At 42.9% G+C, this 24,397-nt stretch overlaps 2 protein-coding genes and 1 long non-coding RNA gene across 3 annotated transcripts in view; 2 read left to right on the forward strand and 1 right to left on the reverse strand.

Annotated features, from left to right (window-relative positions):
* Positions 1-3,595, forward strand: part of si:dkey-122a22.2 — a 39,341-nt gene extending 35,746 nt beyond the window's left edge. The window contains exons 9-11 of the mRNA XM_031322654.2: positions 1,713-1,795; positions 1,925-2,021; positions 2,145-3,595. Coding sequence (XP_031178514.1) covers positions 1,713-1,795; positions 1,925-2,021; positions 2,145-2,312 — 348 coding nt within the window. The 3' untranslated portion in view covers positions 2,313-3,595. The remainder of the gene's footprint in view (positions 1-1,712; positions 1,796-1,924; positions 2,022-2,144) is intronic.
* zfpm2a (zinc finger protein, FOG family member 2a) overlaps positions 2,957-24,397 on the reverse strand; it is a 143,288-nt gene continuing 121,847 nt past the window's right edge. The window contains exons 6-8 of the mRNA XM_036006174.1: positions 9,583-9,789; positions 7,451-7,678; positions 2,957-6,713 (exon numbers count right to left, since the gene is read on the reverse strand). Coding sequence (XP_035862067.1) covers positions 4,150-6,713; positions 7,451-7,678; positions 9,583-9,789 — 2,999 coding nt within the window. The 3' untranslated portion in view covers positions 2,957-4,149. The remainder of the gene's footprint in view (positions 6,714-7,450; positions 7,679-9,582; positions 9,790-24,397) is intronic.
* Positions 11,795-20,557, forward strand: LOC116066535. Its single transcript, XR_004108982.2, has 2 exons — positions 11,795-15,455; positions 15,769-20,557. It is a non-coding gene; the product is annotated as an uncharacterized LOC116066535 (long non-coding RNA).

A 24,397-nucleotide genomic window follows, 5' to 3' on the forward strand; every position in this document is an offset into this window, starting at 1 on the left:
TTTGTAACTTACAACATTCGATACACTGGTAATAAACGATAAATAAACAACATTAATGCTCAATGGTGTCCTTCCAGGCAGCGCTGTGACCGTTGACTTCAAGGCACCTAACCCTAACCATAACCATTGCCTAATCCTAGTGCCTACCAGGCAGCGCTGCTTGGAAGGCGACGTTGGGGGCTTAAAACACAGATAAACAATATGAATGCTTTTTCTTGCAATAAAATAAACAAAAACAAACAAACAAAATCAGAACAGAAGGATATACAAGAGAGTAAACAGAAGAAGCCTAAGCTTATTACACCTACCCTTATTACATTAATTACTACCATTCATACAAAGTAATCAAAGAAAGTAAGAGAAACTAATACATTAGGCTGTATAGACCTGTTCTACCCACATTTTATGTACCCTCTGGTGTTCACACTTCTGTTATATATTTGTTAATCAGCTTATACCTAAACATTTTTTTAAATGTGTTACACATTTCATTGCACATTTAAACTAGGGCTGGGCAATATATAGATATTATATCGACATCGATACATGAGGCCAGATATCATCTTAAATATTTGGATATCGTGATATGACACGTGTCGTCTTTTCCTGTTTTTTTTAAAGGCTGCATTACAGTAAAGTGATGTCATTATCTGAACCTACCAGACTGTTGTAGCTGTGTTATTATTAGCCTTTACCCACTTACTCCTTGTATCCACAATATTGGTGATTATTTATCAAAACTCTCATTGTGTTAATGTTTTGTGAAAGCACCAATAGTCAACCCTACGACATCGCCACTCTGTCCTTCTTCAAATAGATTTTTTGTTTGGAAAAAACAACTTTAGTGACCCTCTGTGAACACTCAGTGATATCTCTGACGTTCATGGAGCACTACATGTTAGCTGCAGCTGTGTGTGTGTGTGTGTGTGTGTGTGTGTGTGTGTGTGTGTGTGTGTGTGTGTGTGTGATATGGCGGCGCCTGCCTCGGGATGAATGCGAACGCTTCGTTAAGACGCCTTCTTCTCCGCTGCCAGCCACCCACCATTCGATGGCAGCAGTGATGAGGGACCTATAGTATTTCAGCGTTTCAAGTATCACAGTTGTTGCCAAGGAGCTAAGGACATCATTGTGCTTGAATTCTCCAAGGACAGAGGAAAGTTTTTTTTAGACAAGGCTAGCAAAGGTTATAACATAGCCATCTACTCTACATCTACATCACTCTATTGGTTTGTTCATGTAGCGCAGATGCCCTAGTCAAGTAGTTCTCAAACCTTTTTCAATAATGTACCCCCTTTGAGATGGTTTTGTTTTTTTATCTTAGCCCTGTGACGTGCACAAAACATTTTTGGTAGAAAGAAAAGCTATATAAATATACGCGTAACCCCATTTAAGAAACACTGCCTTAGTCAATGAGGTTATGTAAAGTTTGGAAAAAGAAGTTAGAGGACATTAAATAGCCCAATCTCTATAATTTGCCTAAAAAAAGGTTGTGGAAAATGATAATATACCTTGATTAAAAAAAAAAATACAAGTAGATAGTGGATGACTTCAAGATTGATCACGATCTAATATTTTCAGATCGCCCACTTGTGTGTATTGGCTTGCTCTCATTTAGCTTTCTCTTGCCTCTGAAGGTAATGTAAGTAGTGTCTTGTAAACCTAAATACATAATGTATTCATTTTAGACTTCTCTATTTCTCTGTCCCTTATAGAAATACCTACTAAGTAACCCTGCCCACCAGAGCAGTGCTGTGGATGAGCATTACTTTTTGAATGAAAGTGCAGCTCAAGTAAGGTATGGTAATGCTTTTTGTCTTTTTTTTTCTGGATGGGTTTGTGATTTGAATGTTTAATGTGGAATTAAAAATGAACATTGAAATATAAAACATTAACATTGAAATGTTTTCCGTTGTTGTTTTTAAAGGGACATCACACAGTTTAAGCCGCTCTCCAGCCGGACGTCGGTGAGTGTGATCACTGGGGATTCCTTTGACCAGCAAATACCAGAACATCTAAACCAGGTGAGGGGGTTCTCTGTAGCTGCACACCTCCGTGATGCATTATTAACTTTTGCACAGTGACAGGACAATACTGTACCAACGGTTGTATAAAATACATAATAACTCATCTTTTCCCTGCACCAGATGGTAGCTAAGCTTCAAAAGACGTTTCTGGAGGAGTCGTACCCATCAGCCAATCACATTCACATAAAAGGAGCAGACCGGCGAATGATCTACAAGAAGCCATCTGCCATCAGCCAGCACCTGAGGAAGCTAGTCAACCAACGACAAGCCAAACAGCAGAGCGAGTGACCCTCGGCCAACGTGTAACAGTACCCCAGACATGGACAGGGTAATCACTGAATATGTTTTAAATATTCAAGTTATCTTTTTACCTGTCCCTGAAGCAATCTGTGGAGATATTGTGTACATGTCTGGTAAAGGTTCATCAAGAAGTCAATTTGTGAACATATTTTTTGCATAGCTCTGCTTCATTGGGAGCTTTTAAATTGAAAATAACTGGAGGGTATTCAGTGTGATGACATATTTGCTGTCTTAGATTCAGAAAATCTTATCTTTCAAGTTGTTATTTCAGTCTCTGTACCTGATTGGCCTAAGAAATACATTAACGCATTACTCCTTATCAATGTAAAGGCCACACACGTCACTGCTGAACCTGATGCTTTTTTTTTTAATTACTTTCATTCAGTTCTGTCTTAATATTCTGCCTTGTTATAGCCACAGGGAAAGGTACATTGAGTTCCTCTCTCTCTGTGTTGCGTCAGCTTCAGTCATTTTGTTACTTGCATATAATTAAGTTACGTTACAACCCAAAGTAGACCTCTATCTTTGGGCTTATGTCGATTTGATTAATTTTATAATTTGCGATAAGATGAGTCTGGCCTGCAAAGCTAATTTTGGATTTTTGTAAATCCATCTTTATGTACTTTTGCGTCAATTTAAACTGTACTGTATTTATTTTCTTTGTGGCGAGCATGAACTGTTTTGATGGGTTTACAGGAGTGTGAAAGAAAGACCAGACAGCATTGGTTTATCCTGAGGATTTAAGTTTAATTATGACACCACATCAAAATAAAAATTTCCAACAGATCTGGAATTTAATTCCATCCATATACATGCATAGCAACAACGTTTTAAGAAAACATTTTCTCCCATAATCAGGACATTGGAATGATCATTTTACATCAGTATCCCCACTGACCTCCCACCCATCTTGTTCATCAGCAATAAACGTAATTCTTGTACAACTTATTTTTTTTCCCTATGGGGTTACAAATAATTATATGCACAGTCCCCATTTCATAATACTGCTATCAGTAATGTTCCCTCATTTACAAAGTATTGCATTGAGAGCAAATTTCAAAAAGGGAGACCAAAGTGTATCATCAAACAGAAATACGAGTACTATACAAGAATGCTGCCATCCTCATGAAAACATCCACATCTGAGTTGAAGAAAAGAGACAGGGACAAACAGCCACATATGTATGCAAAGCCATGTGTATATGCCAAAATGTGAGATGCAGGGTTGTGCCTGGTTATCACCCCCAAATGGTGATTTTTTTTTTTTTAAGGCAAACAAGTCATTAGTAGCAATCTGCAAGTGACATTGTGGGCATATACAGAAACTGGTACAGCAAATAAGAATACACAAGTGTCTCAGTAGCTATTTTTGTGTCTAAAATGCATCTCATTTTTGTATTGTCTATTTGTTTCATTGAGCCTACACTACAGTGTAAACAATATGTGTGCTACACAAGAATGACTATACAATAACATTACAAACAACTCTGATATAAATTTCATTTTGAATTTAAATTAAGATCACTACTCCTATTAATACTGATTGTAAAATAAATTAACGTGAAAGTGGCACCAATATTATTCTTGATTCCTTTTTTCTTTTCATTTTCTTTTTAAACCAATGGTTTTGCATTTTTCAGTCTTAAAACGATGAAAGAAGAAGCTTCTCTTGATTGTCCACAAGCAGCATTTAGCACTGCGTGATGCACTATCCCAGACACAACAGTGTACCAAAACAAAGGAGAAAAAGGGGGTAAAAGGTTTTTTTGGGGGGGGCGGGAGGAGTTGTGGGAGGGAGAACAAGAACATGTCTTATTCTTCTCAACTTATTTTACATGCTCTGCAGCATGTGATGAACAGTAAAACTTCTTATGGGTAATAAAGTTTGACAAGTTGTTGAACTGGATATCACAGAGGCGGCAGTACTTGCCACTTCCAGAGCTGTTCACGCCTTTGTTGGCTGTGGGTGGCGCTTCCTCATTTGGAGACTTGGAGGAAGGCGACATGTTCTCGTTGGAGTCTGCCTGGTTCTCAGTGGCCCACGTAGGTGAGGGATTGGGAGGCTGGCCGTCTGGCTGGGGCTGATTCTCCTGCTGCGGTGGAGCTGTGCCTGAACGCTCCTCGGGCTTGTGTCCCCCATTGACGATGACCATGCCCCGGTTTTTGGGCAGTAGGGGAAGGGGCTCTTTGCCAGGGTGTGGGCAGCCATTAGCAGCAGGCTGCTGGGCCTGCTCTCTGGTTGTTCCTGTCTCTCCTCCTGCGCCTCCTCCCCCATTAACGCTCTGCTCCTGTTCGCTGGCCTCGCCCTGCATCACTGGTCCCCCGGTCACATAATCGGTTGGCTTTATCCCAAAATACGGCGATATTTGCTCGGGACCTTTCGCCTTCTTTATTGCTCCGGGATAAAGGCAGTGGGGCAGAAACATATTCTTGTTCTCATCTTTTGATGGGATGAGCTGGGGCTCAGCAAAAGGCTTGAGTCCCGGCAGAGTGCCCAGGTGAGGGGGGAACATGCCTCCATTCTGCACCATCACCTTCCCATTGCCATTCTTCTCACATTTGCCTGGGCTCTTATCGTAGGCGTCATCGGGGTTGTTATTGCCTTCACTCTTCACATCTGGGAACATGGTCGGCTCCAGGCTGCCAGTCTCATTGTGTTGTTGCTGCTGTGGTGGCTGTTGTTGTTGAGCAGCGGCAGCGGCAGCGGCGGCTGTTGCAGGGCAAAAGTTCTGTTTGTGCGCCAGGTAGTTCTCCACTTTGTTAAAACTTATCTTGCACACTGCACATTCGTGATAGTCCAACAGTCTTTTAGGGGAGCTACATGTTTTGTCAGAGGCTGGCGAACACTTTTTGCTGAGATCAATGGGAGCGTCCAGCTCCTGCTGCTCCACTGTATTGCATTTGGGAGCCAGAATAGGTTTAGTGACAGTCAGAGAGGCCTCCAGGTGTTTGGGTACCATACCAGGGAAGATGTCACAGCGTGGGTGGAAGCGGTCTGCTAGGCTCTCTACAGCTTCCTGGGATGTACAAGGGTTCATAGGAGGAACTCCAAGGAAACCTGGCTGACCCATAGGGGGCCTCTGGTGGTCCTGGTCAGGGAGACACATCTCATACATCTTCCTGCGCTTGCGGGCCCTTATGGTTCTCTGCATGGAGGGTACCTTGTTGCTGGACATGCGTTTCATTGGTGGGTCATGACGGGTGGCACAGTAGTACTGCTTGTGGACCATGTAGGTCTCATGACGACTGAAGGTGATATTGCAGGCCTCGCAGGTTGTCTTGTTTGGGTCATTGTCACTTTCCACCAAACCCGTACTGGGGCTTTTTCCCTCCATCTGCTTGCCATTCAGCCTCTCCTCAGCCCCAGTTGGGGTAGAGACCTTCTTCACCTGTGCTGCTAGATCCTTATCAGGCCCTTTAGCCCCAGCATTGATCATGTCCAACACATTGGAGTTCAGACAGGCAGACTGCATGAGGTGGTTGTCACCCTCTGTGGGGTGGCAGCTGGTCAACATGCTAACAGAACTGTGACCACTGTTGGGGCTCACCGCCTCGGGAACCTTATCTGAGAGGGCGGAGAAGTCAGGCGACTTTGCCATGTGTTGCCAGCGGCTGTTACAGTAGTGCTTTTTGTGGACCAAATAGTTGTCCAGGTTGCTGAAGGTGATATTGCATTCGAAACAGGTGGCCCCTTTGGGCATCAGAGGACTGTAGATGACAGGGGGGTAGCTGTTTCCTCCATGGCGCAGCCTCCGGTGAACTAGCTCTGACATTTTAGCCAGAATCTCAGAAGCCTGCGGGACTACGGAAATGTCTTGGGAGAAAGCAAACTGAGACAAGAAGGGGCCCATGGGAAATGTAGGCATGTTATGCTGCACAGGGGAGGAGGCCAGCCGGGGGCTGGAGGGCTCAGACTTGATCCTAGTGTAAGAAAAACTGGCTTTGCTTCCTGGGTGGGCCTCTCCCTTCTGAAGAGACAGCATGGGCTTCTTCTCAGCCTTGTCAGCCTCTCCGTCTGTGCTGGTCTCCTTGTTGATGGCCCCTTTGGGACTTCCCAGCAGAGCATCCTTCCTGTTGGCCAGCTCAACGCGGGCCTGCTGCTGCTGCTGCTGCTGCTGCTGCTGCTGGAGGCTTTCCTCAGGCCCCCTGGGGGAATGCTCAGTGCCGTCGCCTTCCCTGTGAAGTTTGCTGCCGTGCCCATGTAAGTCCTGATGCTGTAAGAGTTCCCTGTGGCTCTGGAAGCTGATATGGCAGTGATTGCATCTGAAGGCCGCCTGTGACAGGTGAGACATGATGTGATGCTGGAATGTAATAAGAGAATCTGCCGTGTAGTTACAGATTGTGCATTTCAAGCTGGTGCCAGGAGGGAGGCTCTCTTCCATTTTGACACCTGTGAAGGAGATAAAAGGGAGAAATGCTCAGAATCTCGCCTCCCACTTCTCCTTTAGAGTTAACTGTAGAAACCATCAAATGCTCATGCATTATGCCAAGCTTATTCCCATCCACTAGATATGTTTTTTTGCTCAAGGATAAACTGTCAACTACGCTAGCTGACAGCAGGCTATGTATATTTTTGAAAGGAAATGACATGTCACAATGTCATTTTGCCAAACCTGTGTAAAACTCTTTTTTTCTGTGTCAACACTTTAGGGCTGCAACTAACGATTATTTTCATTGTCGATTAATCTGTCGTTTTTTTTTTTTTTCTCGAGTAATTGATCAGTTGTTTGGTCTATTAAATGACAGAAAGTGGTGAAAAAAGTCAATCAGTGTTTTCCAAAGCCCAAGATAACTCCCTCACATGTCTTGTTTTGTCCACAACTCAAAGATATTGAGTTTACTGTCACAGAGGAGAGAAGAAACTAGAAAATAATCATTTAATTCATTTAATTTTCATTTTATACATTTAAAAGACTGGAATCAGACAATATTAGAACTCAAAGCGATTCAACGCTTTTCAAAATAGTTGGCGATTAATTAAATAGTTGACAGCTTATTGATTAATCGATCAATCAGACCCCCCTTTTTTTAAATTAATTGAAAGCCATCTTCGAGAAACATGTTAATCTGTTGTGTTCAAAATCTAGTTTCTGCACAATCTCTTTGATCCATGACATTGTCACTCACCACTGTGTGAGGTGCTCAAATGCATTTCCAGGGCCCTGGCTCCAGAGAAGCTCTTGTTGCATTGTGGGAAGGGGCACATACTGGGGGTCTGATGGGGACCGCTGTCATTTTCCTCCAAGACCGTCTCTGGCTCCCTCTGTCGCCCGCTGCAGTAGTACATCAGATGGGCCTGCAGGTTCCTCTCGCTCCGAAACCAGATTCCACATGCCTTGCAAGGGAAGATGTCCTCTGGAGGGACAAGAGAGGGGACAAAGGGGACATGATATCAGGATATATACAGTACCTTTATATTTATATGCATAAGTATAAAGATAAAGAGCGTGCGCACATGCGTACACACTAGGGGTGTACATGTAAATTGCACTTTTTATCACGACACAATATTATGTTTACTGATATCACAAAGTCGGCCACAATACGATTTAGATTCGATTTAATTCAGCGGTCTGCGACCGATACGAGACGATACATACGCCCATTTAACACAATCAGTTACATTTATACATATTTATAAAAAGCAACTAAATTATGATTAGTCAATTTCATTACTGAGCTCTTCCAGACATTTAAATTAAAAGCAAACTACTCTTTTTTTATATAAACAGAATAAATATAAAGGGGGATTTTCAAAATAAAGGCGCACCTTAAAGATGACGATATGTATCGATATTTTCACTTTGTATCGATAATATTGGATCGTTGAGGATTGAATGGATGCATCGTTACACTCCTAATACACACACATTAGGGCTGCACGATATGATGAAAATATGCGATAATGTTGTTGAATATTGCCATAATGATATTACTTGCGATAAATAAACGGATACTAAAGTGTCCTCAGTTTTGCATTTCTGCTGCTCTCAGTATTCTAACACATTGCTTGTTGAATTTAAAACAAATAAAAGGAAATAATTCTCAATGTTCTGTTATTGAACAAATACAATATTGGACTGAGTATAAAAGGCACCACTAAAAAACAAATATTTACATTTTAAAGTTCAGTTTTCTACTGAAATTTTCTTTCAACAAACACAAAGAATCGGAGTGTCTTTCGTGACATATCGCAAGCCTTTCGCGATTTGTATTTTGCGCCAGTTGATATTGTGGTGATGATAAAAAATCCATGTATTGTGCAGTCCTAACACACATACTCCTCTTCTCTACTTCTACAGTTCTGACTCTCAAAGCCTGCGTTAAAAGGCTTTTCCTCCAAATCCTGGGCTGCTGCATATCGCTGTGCTGCTACCACTGGGTTGGTGCCCTTTCTCAAGGGGAGAACAAGAACACTGGACCATCTGCTTACAGAAGCCTCCCTGTTGAGCTGAACCCAGATAGCCCTCGCTAAGTAAACAAACACACTATTTGCATGAGGCGTGTATTTTGCAATTAACACGTTCATTCGAGCCTCAGTGTGTTTATGTGAACCCAAAACTTGAAGGTCGATGGCTCTTATCTCTCGTGCAGAGACTCATCTGGGTTAATCTACGCCCGGCGGAGACCACGCGCCTAGTTAAGCAGGTGACTGAGTGCAGGCTGTGGAGTGTGTGTGTGTGTGTGTGTCAGTGGTGGAAGAAGTATCCAGATCCTTTACCTAAGAAAAAGTACTAATACCCAACTGTGAAAAAATAATCCGTTACAAGTAAAAGTCCAGCATTGAGAATGTCTAACCGGCTAATCGTTTCAGCTGGATTGCAGGCCTTTATATTGAGGGGTAGTTTAATTTCTAATAAAACATATTTTATGAACTACACGTGTTTTTTGTGCAAAAATCTGAATTTATAAAGTAACTAAAGCTGTCAGATGAATGTAGTGGAGTAAAAAGTCCAATATTTCTCTCTGAAATGTAGCGGAGTAGAAGTAGAAAGTGGCATGAAAAGAAAAGACTCAAGGTAAAATAGTATAGGTGCAGTATTTGAGTGAATGTACTTGGTTACATTCCACCACTGTGTGTGTGTGTGTGTGTGTGTGTGTGTGTGTGTGTGTGTGTGAGAGAAAGAGAAATAAAGGGAAAAAGAACAAGAGCATGTGTGTGCGGTTGTGGGTTTGTTTGTTTAAACAAAAGCACGTCTGGTTCCAGCTGTGCGTGCGTTCGTGCATGCGTGCGCTCTCGCCGGTGCGCGGGCACTCACTGTTGACGATGGCCGTGGGCAGGATGGAAGCCATCGCGGCCTGCTGCGGCAGGAGCTGGATGCTGTCCAGCAGCCTGGCTGGGTACATGCCCTCGCTCAGAGACATGTGGTTCACCGCCTGCAGACGCGAGTCAAAGTCCACAGCAAACGCCACCAGCTCCTCGCCCTCCATCATGTTCTTGGTGGTGGTGCACCATAGTTGGCCACCTGCACAAAACAGAAGTAGAGGAGACATTTAAATGCTTGCTGTGAGAGAAGCTTTGCTGCATGTACACATGAGTAATTCTGGACTTTAATGTCCGGGCATTACGCAACATAAGGAATTGTATTTGTGCGCGTCTTAGATGGCGTGCACAATATCTCACAGACTCGGTGTTTCAGCGGTGTGTTGCATGACAGTGTGTAGTTGAAACAGGAGAGTGGAATTTTGTTTGTGGTCCTCAGAGCATTCAAAATGTGACATTTTAACCTTTTAGCAGCAACATGTCTTTTCAAAATCAGTGCCCACACTACTCTGGATGGAGAGGATGCCGTCAACAGTTTTCATAGGGACTATTTTTTTCTGTAGTTCCAAATGAAAACAGTTCACATTGAGGTCTGTAGACAGAGACACTGTTTCTGTCATTTTTCATTGATAGAGTATGACCACTACAAATGAAATTCCATTTTTCTGCCATTGTTTTTGCATCCACAGAAATCTCAGAGACAGATATCTCAAAATCTGTTCAAATAAAACCAAATCAACGCAACCAATGGTAAGCGGAAAAATAGGTTTGTAAAAATTGGGTGAACAAATCCTTTTTTATTTTTTTTTTTTATTGTCACTCAAATGTCTTTTTAGGCTACTGGCGCTCATATCCAGAAGCAAGGCAAACCTCAGCTGGGGTAAACTGTAGCCCACAGTGCTGTTGTCAGCTAGAACACTGAGACAGGTCCTTCATATTATTAGATTGTTGTGTTTTGGGATTAAGCATTCCTCTGAAATCTTCTGAACATATTCATTAAGTCAGAGAAAGGGGGAGGGGGCAGGAAGAAGGAATGGGGGGGGGGGAGGGGGGGGGGTTGAGGGAGAGAGTGAAGGTTTTAGCTTAGATAATATTTATCTCAGCGCATGACAGGCTTTTCAGCTGCACTTCATTTTCCATTGAAGAGATTAAAGTTTTTAATATGACTATTTACAGAAATCTGGCAGGGGAGATAACAACAAACTATGATACGCTCCTGCTAAATGGCAGAATTAGGACATTGTTTCTGAGGAAAGCTGGACAATTAATTAAAGCACGCTGTTAGCTTTCAAAGATGTGCAAACATGCCGACGGAGTGTCAGGCTGAGAGGGGACATGTGATTTGAGCCCCGGCTGATGTGGAATAAAGAGAGTCCTGAGGAGTGGTGTGAAGGCAGGGGGACGCGGCTAGAATCCCCCCCCCCCATTCCTGGAACACTGATTACTCATGTTTACACAAACCCTATGAATCACCAGGTTTAAAATCCGCCCGTAGACACGGTGAAGGTGCGCCAGTAAGGCTCTGTATGAAAACAACCCACTTTTATGTGGATTTACCAGCAATGGAACTCTCTTACAGTTACAGCTGGTCCAAAATGCTGCTGCTCGGCATTTATTTTTATAGGACAGCTGAAGACATGAAAGGGGAGAGAGAGAATGACATGCAGCAAAGGGCCGCAGGGCGGAGTCAAACCTGCATATGGGCGCCCGCTCTACCAGGTGAGCTACCCAGGTGCCCTAACATAGTTGTTATTTTAGTTTTTCACATATGATACTTATACAAATATAAAAAAATCTATATACAGTATGCCCCCCCTCTCCCCCAACACAATTGAAGAACAAAATATTCCACCAAAAGGCAAAAAAAAAAACTAACAGGTTACCCCAACCCACTTGGATGGACAGAAGATGAACATGTACAATAGAGAACATTCTGTCAGGACAACAATGATAAAAGACACTCTGCTTTTGACTGGAGTTAAAAAAGAGAGAGCACATTTCCCCCATCCTGGCCTCCCTCCCTTTGGCTTCATGTTTAGATTTTAGTATTTGCTTTTAAATCTTTAAATGGCTTAACTCCACACTATATCTTAGACCATTTGGTATGGTATGTGCCCTCCAGGTCATTGAGGTCTGTTGACCAGTCTCTCTTATTGGTCCCAAAGACTACGCTGAAGACCGGGGAGGGAAACTGAGCTTTGTTAGTTGTCGCTCCCAAACTGTGGAACGAGCCCCTCCATCTGAGGATTTGGATAGGAATGGAAAACTAGTGGATGAAAACAGAGCCAACAGGACTTCACACTATTACGGCATGCTTTATAAATCAACATTAAGTTTCTTGAATGAATTGCCCCATTATTTTTAATACAAAATTGAATATTTCAGATTTCACATTGCTGTGTTTTTGATTAAAACCTTTCTAGACCTTCCTATCTGCTGGTGAAGTACTGAAAATTAGACCAGCACAAATGTGTCAAAGGAGTGAAATAGTATTAAAATATGCTATCTTTCAAAGTCCCATTTGTGTGCAGGCTTCCTCCCTGTGTGTGTGTGTGTGTGTGTGTGTGTGTGTGTGTGTGCGCCTGCATGTCAGCGCCACTTTAAAGAGCAGTGCCTATCTGTCGGCCAATCTGCTGTGACGAGACACACACTTCAGGCCGCTCCACTTCATCGTTTTGATTCTGTCATACCACACACTGCCTGGAGAGGCCCTTTGAATTTTTATCTCCTAATTAAAATAACAAAACTCCTCTCCACTGTCTGCCCAAGTTACCATCAAGGTAGATAGAAACTGCCACTGACAATGGCGGGGAATATATCGCAGCCATAGCCACAAAAGTTTCTCTCCTCTGAACGGATCTTTTAGTTCAGATGTGCTCAGCTTACAAAGAGAATTATGAACTAGGCCCTGACGCTCAGATACAAATCAGTGTTGTTATTTTTTTTTGGATCAATCCAAATCAAAGATACTGTATGTATGCTCTCCTCAGCTGAAAATGAAAAGTAGATTATGTGGAGTCTGATGGAAATGTTTTACTGCATTTTGACAGCGGAATATGCACTCAGATTGCATCCCTTCAGCCAAGAATGCTACAGATCCATCTGTTGTGTGTGAGAATGCTGGAAGTGAGTTTTAGGACTGCATGTCCCAGTTTTACAGAGCTACACAAAAACACTGAGGCAGCACTCGTTACAGTCACTCAACCAAGACAAGTTAGTGGGCTATACATGTGCTCGGGCTGCAGGATTATGGTTTAGACTACACCAACGTTGTCATCAGAATTAATAACCATAGCAACCTTTTCTCTCAGATTTGTGACAGTTTGTTACTGCAATTGTGTGCATTATGTATCCATGTTTTTACTGTTTTCTGAAATGCATCACAATCATTTAGGAATCTAAAACTTAAATATACAAAAGGTGTGATGAACTGACATCTGACATCACCTGCAGTGAATGTATGTACTGTATGGCCAATGCATGCAAACGAACGTCATTTACATGCACGTATGGAGATGCAAGGCATAGAAAACAGGCAGCACAGAGGCATCAGATGAGCAACAGACAAAAACAATATTCCATGAAGGAGCTCTCTTTAATGTTTGGTCTCGTCTGCTTCCCTCCGACAGCCTTTTCGTGACAGGTGATTTGAATCACAGAAACACAGGTGAGCTGCCTATAACAATGGCACGAACCGTATGAAAGAGGGATCGAGGAGGGAAAGGGGGGGGTCAAGAGTTACAGCGAAAAGAGCAAAACCGTAAGTGGTGGAACTGGGGGAAAGGCTGGTAAAAGTGCAGCTTGTGATTTGCACTTGTTTGCCTGCTAACTGTCTGCAGTGAGCTTCCTTTGTGCAGTAGCCAATGCAGTTGGAATGAAGGCTATTGTCTAAATCCTCCTGCAGAGCACCTGATAAAAGAATAAAGAACTATGACATATTCTAAAAACAATGGAGGAATTAAGGGGAGACAATAGGCCAGCTGCCTCATTAAAACAATCAAAAACGGCATCCTGTACGTAGTCCAGATAATTAAAAAAACCACTGCTTCCTACAGTCTCTCAATACCATATCCACCAGCTCAGTGAGGCCCGAGACTATGGCCCTGCTGGCTAAATGCCCTCTTCCCTCTCTTCCCTTTGATTAATGCTTTATTTGAACATGCAGTTGAAGATGAACATATGAAGGAATTCATGAAGCAAAATTATAATGCAAACCCTTTTTCCTTCTATAAGTACCTATAAACTAATCAAATGTCTCGGGATGAATCACAGGGACTCAGGGGGCCGTGTGTGCCCCCTCCCCTTTGCCTAAAGCCCCGAGAGATTTCAAAGTGCAGGCATCACAGGGCATTTTTTTTTAATTTTCCTACTTTAAATGACTTTATAAGAAAACGGATGTGTACAGTATCTGTATATGTATGGGGGAGGCGGGGGAGAATAGAGCATGAGATACTTGAGCAGGAATAAAAAAAAAAAAAATCTTTTTTTCTTTCTGGCTCCCTGCAAACCGCTACCACCACCATATCTTAATGAAGCCGCAAACAAATCTCTCATGCCTCGTGCAAACGCTGAGAGACAACAAAGCAGCAGAAAATAACAGAAGGGCCCGGATAATTAAACTGGCCTGAAGACAGGTATTCAAACGTTGGTGTGTAAACAGCACAACTCTTTAATAGTTTAGCTGTAAAATGCGTAGTTAAGCACATCAGCTCTCGCCTCTCCCATCTGTCCAAACACATTACCGTTGCAGAGGCCATTACAAGCACAGGAGTACAGTCCCGCTGCACCACAGCCACATATTATGGGAGGGGTTGAATGGGGCTTCTGGGAAAACTTAACAGTGGCCCATTGGCATCACCTGAATGCATCGAGGGGTCATGTATTATAAAGCATCGAGGCGCACTTTGAGAAATGGGAACGGTTGAGAAAAAGGCTGATTTATACATTTTAAAGAGCACAAGTTTTAAATGTATATTGCCAGATTTAGTGTGTCATTTTCTTTTGTCAAGCCTGGTGCTGATTTGTTCTCCCCCCCCCCCCCTCGGTTTTGGTAATTCTGCACCTTTAAGATCTCGTCTCTGTCTATTGGCCCGGCTCTAACTGCTGGTCTTAATTGTGAAGTGAAGCCAGCGGTGCCTGAAGCCACAGCCAGGGTTGTAATTAAAGACCTCTACTCTTCTTGTCTTCAAATCAGCTCCAACTCCTCCTGGTCAAATGGGAACAAGCTCCTCGCACCTACGAATATCAAGTAGCTGCGTTCTGTTAACCGCCACGTTTTCTTCTTTTTCCTCAACAAATCTTTATCATAGGAGTACATTACAACTTCCCAGTTAACTTCCCTGGATCTTTCCAAATTGTGGATGAATAATATAATGTAACTGCACCTGAAATTATGTAACTGCGACTAAACAAATCTTTTCTCATGAAATCCGGTAAATATTTGGACTGTTTCCGGATCATCCCAGTTGAACACATTAGGGATGACTCATGGCTGTCAACGTTGCCATCACAATCCAGAGCGAGCAAGCAAGTAAGCAGCAGAGAGGAAAAACGCTGAGTGAGACCCAAAACGGGAACATCATGTACAGGGTCAAACAAGCTTACTATTATTGACGGTACACTAAACTAGAATTAGCTGACTCTACTATTATTTCACTAAGGCACTGACACAGATTGACTCTCCCCCCCGCTCTGTCTCTCCTTCACTCTCTCACCATCCTCCCTCTTCTCATGTGTACTCTCGGCCACTAGGAGGCACTCTTCTCATGCTCAAGCTGCAGCCGCTGGAGGTTTTGGCTGTGATGATGCAGAGACGCCTCAGACATGGCAGAGCAGCGTAGACGCCAATCTGCCTGCACACCCTCGCAGGTAGGTGCTAAAGATCTTACTCTCATGAGAATTGTATTCGGATCAAAAGGCATTCTTCTGACTTTATTTTGACTCGATCTTACGTTCTTTAGGCTTTAAATGTGGGACTAAAATCTTCTATGATTTTAATTTTTTTATATTTTATAATCTTTTGTCTGTTTTTGCTGCATTTCTGTAATGGCAGTAAGAAAGAATGCTTTTGTTGACTTTTGAACACATTTATATATTTCTAAAATTTCTCTCAATTCTAGCAGGACAAATGTTCCTATTTTTCCAGAGAAATAAATACTGCTCGGTAAATATGTGTTTACAGAGTCCTGACTTGCCTTGTCTCGCCTGATACCCCCCCAGACCTCCAGATTTCCCTCCTTTTTTTTGCACTACACCGTCCAGACAAATTTTAGCATCAAGTGTTTTTTTTGCAGATATATAGCCAGTACCGCGAGCTCATGGATGGCCTCGAGCGAATGGCACGCGGGTCAGAATCCACAAATTAAAAAGTCCTCCCAGGGGAGCCTGGAACACGCTGCTCTCTCCATAGTATACATTCACAGGCAACAAAGACATAAAAGCAGCACAGCACCGAACAATGTCATTCAACACGCATGTATGAACTGTTTGAAGACACGAAAACACTTGAAAAAAAAAAAAAAAAATACACAGCAATGATGTGATTCAGCAAATGTTTTACCGGGTCAAAATTAAATCTTTCACTTTGAAATTAAAAGACGTTTCTCTGGCTAGTCTCTGGAGACTCGTGTAGCTTTTTCAATACAGTGAGAAGGATACTGGCAGCAGGATGTTTGCCTGGTAATAGCGTTGTAATCATTTTGAGAGAGAGAGAGAGAGAGAAAATTAGAGATGTGAATTAGCAGCTATTTTTGCTCTATTAGAGTGCAATGACAGAGCTTGAATAGCAAATTTCTTAAACAAATTTATAAATTCCCATACTGAAATTCATTAAAAGGATTATTTAACAATCAAAGCATCGCCAGTTTTACTATGATTTTTAAACAAACTATTTTAAGATGCACAAAAGAAAATGAATTGTTATTGACATTTTCAGTTTTTACCCCCAAACAAATAAAAATGCTCTCCCATGAATTGTAAATGAGAACATTTTACACTTTTCTGTATTGCAGGTAACACTTGAGTTCCGTGCTGTCAGTCTGAGACAATAACAGCCACACATTCCTCTAGTACAAAGCTGTTGTCCCTCATTAGCTGCCACACACAGCCAGCTCCTCCCTGTCCACAGTAAAGTGGAGTAGACTATTAAAGGGAAAGCTCTCCTCTGCGCACTGCTTTATTCTTTATTTGGACAGGTTTGTCCCGTTGAGCACTCTATTAGCTCTCCTTCTCTGTAGGTAGTGCTGCCTGTGTCCTGGTTGTGGCCAGTCGACATGTGTTTACTGCGGCCCCTGCTGCGGATGGCAGGCTGGTTGGGGGCCCCGTCCGGACCAAGCCCTGCTAATGGGAGCAGGAGACCCCTCGTGACAGGGCGCTGCTGTGTTGAGCACCGCAGCAGACCCGACCCCTCCCTCCCCTCCAGCTGCGGCCTCATGGCCCATGTCCCCCTACCCATCATGCCTCGGTGGGAGCAGGTGAACGGCGGAGGGCCAACGCCGGTGAGCTTGGTTTTTTCCTGGGAGAGCAGCGCGCCATCGCCACGCGCCTCAGTGGTTTCTCCAACATGGCTCCGGCCCTACGCCACATGGGCTGGCTTGCCATTCTGTGTGTCTGTGTGTTTATAAGTGTGTGTGTGTGTGGGTGTGTGTGTATGTGTGTGTGTGCGTACGTGCGTGCGTGCGTGCGTGTGTGTGTGTGTATGTGGGGGTGTATGGTGGATGCCAGCCCTAATGCAAATGCTTGCCGTTTAAAAAATGGGAGCCTCTCTCCTCCTCTGTCTCTCCTCTTTGGAAAGGTCTATTTTGGCCTTCTGGTGCTGGCAGTTATTTCTTTCCTCTCCAGAAGGACAGAGAGCCAGTGAGATGCACCTGCCATCCATTTTGAAATTCAACATTATTGATCTGGTCATGAGGAATGGAATTTATGAAGTTATGTGTTTTTCTTCATAGATCTTCTTATTGATTTGTGCCTTAAAACATTCCCATTTCTCTGTTGCGGAGTGCTTTTGTGCCTTATTTACAGGCGTGCTAATTTGGTGTTAACAGCACAGCAATACACAGAGAGAATATACACACACACACACACACACACACACACACACAGACACACTCAAACTCTCTCTGACACACATACACACACCAGTCACCGGTGCAACATCCCAGCATGCCCTCTGTCTCTGCACCCCTGTAATTTTACATATTGCTTAAAGTATGTGCTAATTAAATTTTCTGTCGGTTTGCAAGAGAAATAAATAATCAGCGGCTAAAAGGCCTAATTGCGTTTGTCACATTGTGTCTCGGTGGCTGGTGCATCGGGAGCACAGCCGCTGCCCTTGCTCATTGCCATTCTGTCGTCCTGGCAAGCCCCGGCGCTGCCCCAGGTATCACCACGCGGCCATCTGGAGCCGACATCTGTCTCTCTATTGATCACAAGGGTTTAGCACTTGATCAAACAGACTGCGACAGGAAATTGCTCTTTTCCCCACAGAAAAGGCCAATCGCCTGCGTGAGGGTAATAGAGTGGAACTGAGTAGCAGCACTAGCGCGGTGGGCAGGCGGGCACAGCCAGGCAGGCAGGCAGGCAGGCAGGCACGGCGGTGTCAGCCGCTGTGGAGGTGGCACGGATGGTGCTAACGTCCACCGCCATGTTACCTAGACCATGTTTCTAACCTTTCGGCAACAGCAGCACTTGACAAATTATAATTTACAGTCATGCAGATTTTGAGTTTTCCACTCTGAGCACATCATTGAGAATCTGTGTATGCATGCAGGAGACCATCACCCCTGATTAAAAAAACATGTCATTTGAAGAGCAGAATTTATCTTTCAAGTCATTCAGGTAAATGTCTGAGCCAACAGCTGTCTGAAACTGTTAGAAAAGCTGCATGCAAGTGAAATACGCTACATGATAAGTACAACAGATGGTGGGAAATTAATGTATTTTTTCTGAAATATTTATTTTTTTTAAAAAGGGCTTTCTGTCAGTTTTAATAATTAAAATACATGACAGAGGCAGAAATGGAGAAGGTACCTGATATTTCTGGAGGGCTCCTAAGAAGTTTTGTGCTGGGGAGAGACGTGTACGATGGGCTCATGGTGTTGTCATTTATACATATGTTTATTTGGTTTATTGTTTATTGTCTATTTTGTTACTATTTTGTTGTATGGTTGAATATTTTAGTTACCCTGTCATTTTTATCTTGATTTTTGTCGAGAAAAGATGACACGGTGATGTTTTGGGGATATGTTCATGTTGCAAATTGTATGTTTTGTGTGTTCTGTTAAAGTCAAATAAAAATTGTTAATCATAAAAATGCATGACAGAGGGAAACTCTAGCAATGTACAGACCTTTTTAAAAACAATGTGTTTAATATGTAACTGAGCACCCGGGTTCAATAGTGGGAAATCCCTGACAAGGCTGCTGTCTCTTGCTCACTGCTATCCCCAGTGGAGTCAAACACAGTATTAGTGCCTGAGGTGAACAGCTCCTGAATGTATGTTACAGTATGTTAGCTGGGGCTGTGGTCCACATCTAAAATAGTGGATCATTTCTCTACTCAGGCATGCTTTCGAGGCACTCACTGTAACACCATGTTTAGCAAGTATGGACAATTTGATACTGAAGGTGACATTTATTCAGCATTGTAGCAAATATTTAATTGTTCCTGCAGAGAGCGAGATATGTTTCCCCTTGCCTACAGTGCTGGGATTGTCCTTTGGAATATGATGCAAATTTGGGATGAAGCAACTAATTCCTTCCTTGCACCCCCTGTACCGCCCCCTCCCTCAATCCTCCGCCAGCCTCCATCCTCCTCAGACACGAGGATTCTGATTAATCGTGTGACCGCCCCTCGTTTTGCATTTTTTACACAATCTCACGGCGCCACGGTGAGATGTGTGAGGTGTTTTGCCACTTTTGGCAAGCTGAAAAGATGTAGCCCAAGGAAGAACAAGTCGAAAGTATGAGGGGGAAAAGAAAATATGACCAGGGGACGTGATAAAAAATTATCAGCCAGTGTGTTTTCCTGTTTGGTTTTAATCTACATTTAATTAAATTCTTATCTGCTGTGTGCTTATGGCTGCATTTGAATGGCGAGGCTGCATTCATTATGAATGGTAAAATTGAACTCAGTGCATTGTGTGTGGCCCAATAAAGAAACAAGAATCTTATTGCAGTGCATGCACAAGCTCCGACAGACATGCGGAAAAAATAAGTCAATTAAGATCGGTCTTTAAATTACCGCTGTATCAAAACAAGGGGCGGGAGCATGCTCCATAATAGAATCCTGACAGGGGAAGGAGCACAGTTGACTCTTGTTAATATACATCCCATTTGATACAGCCAATTGTATTTGCCTGTTTATGGAATGCACATAGTTGATGCACACTAGATTTACTAGTGTGTCATGATAGTTCATAATCGACAGTGCTGGAAAAAAAAAAAATGGTTGACTTCAATGAATGTAGAGGTCAAATGAAAACTGCAGTTGCACTGCAGCTGTAAAATAAGAGTTCCTCATAAAGATTCAGCTGGTTTATCACAACGTTAGACGTCAACAGCAAAGGTCAATGACAGAGTATGTAGACAATATGTGGGCAGATACTGAAGTAGGGCTGCACGATATGAGGAGAATATGCGATATGTGATAATGTGGAATATCACGATAGCGATATTACTAGCGATAAATGATAACAGATATGAACGTATCCTCAGTTCTGCATTTACGCTGCTTTTATGATTCTGCTAAAATGCAACAGATGGCTTGTTGGATTTAAAACAAATGAAAGGAAATCATTTCCAACATTCTTTTACTGAACAAATTGAACATTGGATTGAATATAAAAGGCACCACTAAAGAAAGAATGTTACATTTTAAAGTGCACTTTCCTACTGCTATTTTCTTGTCTTTCGCGATACGCCGCAGCCTTGTGCGATTTGTTTACTGCGGCGGTTGATATCGCGATGACGATAACAAAACAATATATTGTGCAGCCCTATACTGAAGAGTTAAATCCAAGGGAGTAGAGAGGGGGGGGAAGAAGAACATGCAGCTCCCAAATTGTAATACTATTGACAAAAGACACACAGCTTATAACGGGCGGGCGGCACTTCATAAGCTAAGAACAATATCCCATAGGCAGCACCCCGGAAAACGTCGAAAAAAGGACCCTGAGCCGATACTACAAAGTTGGGCCCCGGCAAAATCCCTAAATCTTCCCGTTTGCTTATTCCGAGCAGCGTGGGGGGAGAGGGAAGCTCCCTGCTGCCTGCGCATGTTTACAGAGCCGTTCTCATCTCTAGGCCTTGCTCATCCACGGCACTGACACACGGTGTCGACATGATTAGGGGTCTGCCTTTGCATAGGGCTGCGTGTGTGTGTGTGAGTGTGCGGAGGGGTGGAGGATCGGCAGATGAATGACTTTGGTGCATCGGAGAGGGATCACAGCAGATAATCGCTCCCGACTGCTGCGCCGGAGCTCTCAGATCTGGTCTTTAAAAATAATGTTTCGGAGTCAAGTCTCTCCAAAGCTCTTTTTTTTTTTCCTTTCTCCCGCAGGTTATCTTGCGCATTTTATGTTTGCTGTTTAAATCTTAACAGGACACAAGCAGTAAAGGAGAGCAAATATGTCTGGAGTCGGAGGAACCGGAGTGGAAATGTCATTGCGAGGGGGTTAAGATTAGCTGAAGCAGGGGCTGAGGAGATGAAACTCCTCTCTCTCTGTTCGAATGGCTTTCACTCCTCGAGAAAAACTTGGAATGTTGGATTCAACCTTGGGAGGCCGGATTCCTGTGAGAAGCACGGAGGGGATAATCAGAGGTGGAAGAAGTATCCAGATCCTTTGCTTCAGTAAAAGTACTAACGTATGTACGTACGTATGTAAAAAAAACTCTGTTGCAGGTAAAAGTCCTGCATTGAAAATGTTACAAAGTATGCAAGTATCATCAGGAGAAGGTACTCCCATTTTAGAAACTGGAAACGATCCAAACAGTTGTGTGTTTAATCGGCTGATCATATCAGCTGGACTTGTACAGTAGGCCTATATATTGTTGGGTAGTTTCATTTATAATAAAACATCGTATCTTTTAAACTACATGTGTTTTGTGTTCAACAACCTTAATGTGTAAAGTAACTAGTAACTAAAGCTGTCAGATGAATGTAGTGGAGTAAAAAGTACAATGTTTCTCTCTGAAATGTAGTGGAGTAGAAGTGGCATGAAAAGAAAAGACTCAAATAAAGTACAAGTACCTCAAATGTGTACTTAAGTACAGTACATTCCACCACTGGGGATAATGAATCTGACCTACTGCTAAAAGTGACATCATTCAAAGGCATTCACCCAAACACAAGACTAACACCAAATCTACTTAAGTACATTTAAATACAGACCACCACTAGCACACAGACAGTGTGAACACAGTACAACATAAATTCCAATATCATAAATACTACTATCACACAAACAGAGGAGCCATAAAGCACGGCTGCCTGTGTCGGCGACTATAAACCGCTGGCGTTACTCATAGGGAATAAACACACATGCACAATTTACTGCACTAGATCCCCCCCCCCCCCCTTTGTTTATCTTTTAAATAAGCACACTTTATCACCCTCCCGCATAAGCAAATTGCATGCAATGTGTGTTGTTTTAACATTTGATATGCTGTCCAGAAGATTCATTTCTCCCTACGAATTCAATTGTCTTTTGCAATATCCTGCTGCCATAGGCATCAGGCCCCATCACCTGTTCGTTATCACTGGCCGTCCTGTTTGGGAGCTCTTGAAACGGTGCCATGGCATTGACTCTCAGTTAACAGCAGGTCTCTGAACTTCTCACGCTTGATGGCGGAGGCTGGAAAATTACGCTAACAACTAATTAACATCATAAAGAGCACTTAAATGGACCGACGACACCTGCAACCTTCATTTGCACACGCTTACGCAGAATTACCTGTGTTTTTTTTTGTTTTTTATGCAGATAACGCATGCATTTTTTAACACCTTTTAGAATATTCATTTTCCCGTGGCTGGCTTTAGAATTGGCACCACTGTCCTCTTTTTTTTTTTTTTACTATGTACTGTAGAAAAAAGCCACCAGGCCAAAATAATAATTGTCAAAACAGAGAGCTGGCAGAATTCCTAAAGCTGTTTTTTTTTTTCTATGAGTTTGTATGCACCTTAAAAAAAAGCACTGCTATATGCTATGCCTGAAATAACACATTTCATTTCTAATTTCTATTTGAATATAAAATATTTCCAGGCGGCAGACATGGACCTCCAGTTACTGGTCCGAATAACAAAGTGCTGCCTGTCAGTCGGAGACACTTTGCTGGCTGGCTGAACTAAGCTGGTTTAGACTGACAAGTCTTCAACGGTGGGCAGCCTCAGCCTCCACTGGCAGGCCTCTGGAGTCCTTTCTCACTCAGGACTCCCAGCCTCTGAGTCTTTGACTGGACATGACCACAGTACAGTCAAGTATCCATGTTCTTTGAAAGCTCTCTCTCTCTCTCTCTCTCTCTCTGGCTGTGTCTTTCCTTTAAAGGTCTGAGAAAGCTGCTAACTTCCGCAGGACGCTAATGCACTCACACCTCATTACAGAGCCGCATTATGGACTACAGCAGTAATACGGCTTTAATCTTCTCCAAATCGTTATAAATGTCAAGCTGGGGCCAGGGACTTCCCAGTCTACTGCACCAATGGCTTAGCCCGCTATCCCCTCTTTTTCTGTAGTAGCTATAGCCAGAGAATTACAATTTCACTGCCAGATCCCCTGAAACTTTCAACCGCTTTTGTTCCAACATTCAATGCACCATTAACATACGCTTTGAAATTGTTTCTCCCCCCCCTTTCCCCTCAAAAAGCCCCAAACAGCTAAATATGAAAACAGTTGATACCCCTACCCCGCCACATACACCCCTACCTCGCTCGTACCAGAACACACCCCCTCGTATTTTCCTTAGCCTCTCCTAATGAGACGCAACATCCCTGTCTCTCCACTGAAGGATCCAGACTTTCTGTGTGATAGAGAGACTGCGGCTGTTTATTAATAATGAATTTGGATGTTTGCGCGTGGAATGTTATCAGCGCACACACAATCCCACCCAATAGTTTGCCCTGATGGGGTAGCTGGGTTCCTCATTAGCAGAACATATTTAATCCAGAAGTTTCTTATCAAATGTCACACCTGCATCTCTAAATGGCATTTTCACATTCATTCGCCTGTATTTGGGAGATGAGGCTCCAAGGTGCTTTGCAGAGATTAAGAAGGAGAGAGAGAGAGAGAGAGAGAGAGAGAGAGAGAGAGAGAGAGAGAGAGACAGAGACAGAGAGAGAGAGAGAGAGAGAGCAAGCTTATTTTATCATTTAGCGGGTCTGGAAGGAATCCAAGGAGTTTTTGTCTTGTTGTTGTAATTAGAAAGCCTTTTAAGTGATAACGCCTGCATAGGAATATGAATATGTAGCGATCAGGCCAGTCCCCCCCACCCCCCCCATCTCTCTTCTCTCTCTTTTTTAAATTGTTGAATGCTGAGTTTTTGTTCTGTGTACAGCAAGGATTAACTCAGACGCTTCAGAAGTTTAATGAAAGACTTGAAAGTACACACTTTTTCTTGTTTCTGACTGTGACAATGTTTCTCTTTTTCCCGTGCGATGACACGTGTACAACTTCTGTCTTTATACCCAACGCACAAAGGATGGACTTCATCTTCCTTAGGGACACATTTCAGCGGCAGTACTCGACAAAACATAATATACAGTAATAAAACAAAAACTTTTTTTCCTTCTTTTTTTACATCTATCAAAAAAACTGTTAAA

Source organism: Sander lucioperca, chromosome 10 (assembly GCF_008315115.2).
Source record: "Sander lucioperca isolate FBNREF2018 chromosome 10, SLUC_FBN_1.2, whole genome shotgun sequence".
Lineage (NCBI taxonomy): Eukaryota > Metazoa > Chordata > Actinopteri > Perciformes > Percidae > Sander > Sander lucioperca.